General features: G+C 45.1%; 1 protein-coding gene across 1 annotated transcript in view; it reads left to right on the top strand.

The window, feature by feature from the left end:
- Window positions 1-6,000, top strand: part of dnah5l (dynein, axonemal, heavy chain 5 like) — a 50,700-nt gene that overhangs the window by 22,165 nt on the left and 22,535 nt on the right. The window contains exons 30-35 of the mRNA XM_076888595.1: window positions 3,432-3,560; window positions 3,660-3,875; window positions 4,562-4,708; window positions 4,797-4,969; window positions 5,042-5,112; window positions 5,551-5,658. Coding sequence (XP_076744710.1) covers window positions 3,432-3,560; window positions 3,660-3,875; window positions 4,562-4,708; window positions 4,797-4,969; window positions 5,042-5,112; window positions 5,551-5,658 — 844 coding nt within the window. The remainder of the gene's footprint in view (window positions 1-3,431; window positions 3,561-3,659; window positions 3,876-4,561; window positions 4,709-4,796; window positions 4,970-5,041; window positions 5,113-5,550; window positions 5,659-6,000) is intronic.

The following is a 6,000-nucleotide window of genomic DNA, read 5'->3' as shown; positions in this document are numbered from 1 at the left end:
ACACATTGTACAGGTGACACATTGTACAGGTGACACACTTTACAGGTGACACACTATACAGGTGACACACTTTACAGGTGACATGTTATACAGGTGACACACTTTACAGGTGACACATTGTACAGGTGACACACTTTACAGGTGAGGCACTTTACAGGTGACATGTTATACAGGTGACACACTTTACAGGTGACACCCTATACAGGTGACACACTATACAGGTGACACACTTTACAGGTGACACATTATACAGGTGACACATTGTACAGGTGACACACTTTACAGGTGACACACTATACAGGTGACACATCATACAGGTGACACATTGTACAGGTGACACACTTTACAGGTGACACACTTTACAGGTGACACACTATACAGGTGACACATCATACAGGTGACACATTGTACAGGTGACACACTTTACAGGTGACACATTATACAGGTGACACATTGTACAGGTGACACACTTTACAGGTGGCACACTATACCGGTGACATGTTATACAGGTGACACACTATACAGGTGACACATCATACAGGTGACACATTGTACAGGTGACACACTTTACAGGTGACACACTTTACAGGTGACATGTTATACAGGTGACACACTTTACAGGTGACACACTATACCGGTGACACACTATACAGGTGAGACATTATACAGGTGACAAACTATACAGGTGACACACTTTACAGGTGACACACTATACCGGTGAGACATTGTACAGGTGACACACTATACAGGTGACACACTATACAGGTGACACACTTTACAGGTGACACACTATACCGGTGAGACATTGTACAGGTGACACACTATACAGGTGACACACTTTACAGGTGACACACTTTACAGGTGACACACTATACCGGTGACACACTATACAGGTGACACACTTTACAGGTGAGGCACTTTACAGGTGACACCCTATACAGGTGACACACTATACAGGTGACACACTTTACAGGTGACACATTGTACAGGTGACACACTTTACAGGTGACACATCATACAGGTGACACATTGTACAGGTGACACACTTTACAGGTGACACACTTTACAGGTGACACACTTTACAGGTGACATGTTATACAGGTGACACACTTTACAGGTGACACACTATACAGGTGAGACATTATACAGGTGACAAACTATACAGGTGACACACTTTACAGGTGAGGCACTTTACAGGTGACACATTATACAGGTGACAAACTATACAGGTGACACACTATACAGGTGACACATTATACAGGTGACACACTTTACAGGTGAGGCACTTTACAGGTGACACACTATACCGGTGACACACTATACAGGTGACACACTTTACAGGTGACACACTATACAGGTGACACACTATACAGGTGACACACTTTACAGGTGACACACTATACAGGTGACATGTTATACAGGTGACACACTTTACAGGTGACATGTTATACAGGTGACACACTTTACAGGTGACATGTTATACAGGTGACACACTTTACAGGTGACATGTTATACAGGTGACACACTTTACAGGTGAGGCACTTTACAGGTGACACACTATACCGGTGACACACTATACAGGTGACACACTTTACAGGTGACACACTATACCGGTGACACACTATACAGGTGACACACTTTACAGGTGACACACTATACAGGTGAGACATTATACAGGTGACACACTTTACAGGTGACACACTTTACAGGTGACACACTTTACAGGTGACATGTTATACAGGTGACACACTATACCGGTGACACACTATACAGGTGAGACATTATACAGGTGACAAACTATACAGGTGACACACTTTACAGGTGAGGCACTTTACAGGTGACACACTATACCGGTGAGACATTGAACAGGTGACACACTATACAGGTGACACATTATACAGGTGACAAACTATACAGGTGACACACTTTACAGGTGACACACTATACCGGTGACACACTATACAGGTGACACACTTTACAGGTGACACACTATACTGGTGACACACTATACAGGTGAGACATTATACAGGTGACAAACTATACAGGTGACAAACTATACAGGTGACACACTTTACAGGTGACACACTATACCGGTGACACACTATACAGGTGACATGTTATTCAGGTGACACACTTTACAGGTGACACACTATACAGGTGACACACTATACAGGTGACATGTTATACAGGTGACACACTTTACAGGTGACACACTATACAGGTGACACATTGTACAGGTGACACACTTTACAGGTGACACATTATACAGGTGACAAACTATACAGGTGACACACTATACAGGTGACACATCATACAGGTGACACACTATACAGGTGACACATCATACAGGTGACACACTTTACAGGTGACACATTGTACAGGTGACACACTTTACAGGTGACACACTTTACAGGTGACACATTGTACAGGTGACACACTTTACAGGTGACACACTTTACAGGTGACACACTATACAGGTGAGACATTATACAGGTGACAAACTATACAGGTGACACACTTTACAGGTGACACACTTTACAGGTGACACATTGTACAGGTGACACACTTTACAGGTGACACATTGTACACGTGACACACTTTACAGGTGACACACTTTACAGGTGACACATCATACAGGTGACACACTTTACAGGTGACACATTGTACAGGTGACACACTTTACAGGTGACACACTTTACAGGTGACACACTTTACAGGTGACACATTGTACAGGTGACACACTTTACAGGTGACACATTGTACAGGTGACACACTTTACAGGTGACACATTGTACAGGTGACACACTTTACAGGTGACACACTTTACAGGTGACACACTTTACAGGTGACACACTATACAGGTGACACACTTTACAGGTGACACATTGTACAGGTGACACACTTTACAGGTGACACACTTTACAGGTGACACACTTTACAGGTGACACACTATACAGGTGACATGTTATACAGGTGACACACTATACAGGTGACACACTTTACAGGTGACACACTTTACAGGTGACACATTGTACAGGTGACACACTTTACAGGTGACACATTGTACACGTGACACACTTTACAGGTGACACACTTTACAGGTGACACATCATACAGGTGACACACTTTATAGGTGACACATTGTACAGGTGACACACTTTACAGGTGACACACTATACAGGTGACACATCATACAGGTGACACACTTTACAGGTGACACATTGTACAGGTGACACACTTTACAGGTGACACACTTTACAGGTGACACATTGTACAGGTGACACACTTTACAGCTGACACAGCAGCTCACAGGTTTCAGATCTGATGGGTTTGCATTTGCTGTCTGATGCTTCAGCTTCGCTCCTGCTGCTGAGTTTCTTCCTTCCTCTGATCATGACATTGAATCTGCTTCCTCGCTCTGTGTCTGTCAGGCTCATCTGCTCAGTCTGTTCGATAACGTTAACAGAGTTGTTTTTAATGAGAAAATCTACGACCAGATGATCAGTTTCCAGTCCCAAGAAGGAGAAACTGTGGAGCTGAGGCAGCCAGTCCTGGCACAGGTAATCTCACCTCCACATGGAGACCTCCCAGTAAGTTCCCCGTTACTTTTCCCTTAAACTGAATCCTTTTATCAATCAGCATCTCACCTCCACTTGCAGGGGAATGTGGAGGTGTGGTTAGGAGAGCTGCTAGCTGGGGTGAGGGGAACCCTCCATGCTATCATCCGTCAGGCTTACCTGGCCATTAGTGACTCCGCCTTTAAGCTTCTGGAGTTCCAGTCGGCGTTCCCGGCTCAGATTGGCCTGCTAGGAATCCAGATGATCTGGACTAGAGACGCAGAAGAAGCACTTGTCCTCAGCAAGTCTGACAAGAAGGTGCTTTTATGCCTCAATTTGAGCCAAACGTGACCATATTTATGTAAGAGGGTGGAGATCTAAAGTTATCCAGTAATGCTGCATCACTTTGACTGTGTCTGCTACGTCGTAATCTACGGTAATGTCCAACACAAACCACAGAATCACCCTCACTGAAACTATTGTTGGACAGTCAATTAACATCACAGCAGCCACATTATTGGTCAGATAATTGCTCTGAATATGCTTCCTACAGACTCTCAGTTAAAACTCAACTCTACAGCAGAAAGAAACAGTCAGTAATTACGGCTTGAATTTATGCAGAATTAAGAGATTGGCTCTTTTAGTAACAAGTCGATGCCGTTTCTTTGTGTTCATCGTGTTCTCTCTTCCACTTTTCAGGTAAGTGCGTTTTGTTTTAATTGTGTTTCAGTCAGAATCCAGTTAACACAACCAAACCCCGTAGCTGGGTAACCAAACCAACCCTCCAAGTTGGTTGGTACAAAAAGAAAAGGAAAACTGTGGTTTGGGTCAAAAGGCTACACTCAAGCCCGTGTGGGACAGAAGAGTCTTGAGGCAACTTCTGTTGTGATTTGGAGCTCTCTAAATAAAATAAGATAGAATATAATTAAGGCTATGGTGATTATTTACAGGGTGTTATCGTGTTATTCTTCTCTCCTGACTGCCCCCATCTTATTGGTTGTCAGATCATGCAAACGACCAATCAGAAGTTCCTGAACCTCCTCAATGAGCTCATCGACATGACGACTCGAGAGCTGAGCAGGAACGAGAGGACCAAATATGAGACGCTGATCACCATCCACGTCCACCAGAGAGACATTTTCGATGATCTGGTGAACAAAAGAGCAAACATATAAACAAACATCTAAATACTTTTGATAGTGTCTGTCAGAGTGGGTCATATGACTTTGTGTTTGTCAGGTGAGGATGAACGTGCGGTCGGCTTCAGACTTTGAATGGCAGAAACAGTCGAGGTTTTACTTCCTGGAGGAGACGGACAGATGTGTCATCCAGATCACAGATGTGGAGTTCAGTTACTGTAATGAATACCTGGGCTGCACAGACAGGCTGGTCATCACCCCGCTGACAGACAGGTACACACACTCCAGCCTCACTGACTGACGCCTGTGGACTGACTGATTCACAAACACTGAACATCTGTCCAGGTGTTACATCACTCTGTCCCAGGCTCTGGGGATGAGTATGGGCGGAGCTCCGGCCGGACCAGCAGGAACAGGTAATGTGTGTGTGTGTGTGCGTGTGTGCGTGTGCGTGTGCGTGTGCGTGTGTGTGTGTGTGTGTGTGTGTGTGTGTGTGTGTGTGTGTGTAAAATGAAGCTGAACTCTTGCATGCTGCTGTGGTTGTGTGTGTGTGTGTGTGTGTGTGTGTGTGTGTGTGTGTGTGTGTGTGTGTGTGCGTGTGTGTGTGTGTGTGTGTGTGTGTGTGTGTGTGTAAAATGAAGCTGAACTCTTGCATGCTGCTGTGGTTGTGTGTGTGTGTGTGTGTGTGTGTGTGTGTGTGTGTGTGCGTGTGTGTGTGTGTGTGTGTGTGTGTGTGTGTGCGTGTGTGTGTGTGTGTGTGTGTGTGTGTGTGTGTGTGTGTGTGTGCGTAAAATGAAGCTGAACTCTTGCATGCTGCTGTGGTTGTGTGTGTGTGTGTGTGTGTTTGTTTGCAGGTAAAACGGAGACCACTAAAGACATGGGTCGCTGTCTGGGGAAGTATGTGGTGGTCTTTAACTGTTCGGACCAGATGGACTACAGAGGACTGGGACGCATCTACAAAGGTGTGTGAGTGTGTGGATGGTGGACACTGGAAATATTGTCCTGCTGTTGTCACCATCTTATCAACCCACTGAGTAGAAGAGAGGTTAGTCAACCACGAGGCCCGGCCCGCTCTGACAGGACAGGGCTCTGCAGAGGTTCACTACCTAACATGGACCCACAGCCGTTGTCTGTGGTATCTGGGAACCTGGAACAAATGTTCATTAGCTGTTCTTAAATACAGAGCCATGCCAGAGTGGCAGATCCTCATGAAGACATGTTTCTCCTGAGTCAGAGACAAAAGTGTGGAAGTCAGTGGAGGCCAGTCGCCCACTCTTCTATGATACATAACTCTGTATGATACA

Source organism: Maylandia zebra, linkage group LG9 (genome assembly GCF_041146795.1).
Source record: "Maylandia zebra isolate NMK-2024a linkage group LG9, Mzebra_GT3a, whole genome shotgun sequence".
Classification (NCBI taxonomy): Eukaryota; Metazoa; Chordata; class Actinopteri; order Cichliformes; family Cichlidae; genus Maylandia; species Maylandia zebra.
This window is presented reverse-complemented; position numbering and strand designations above follow the sequence as displayed.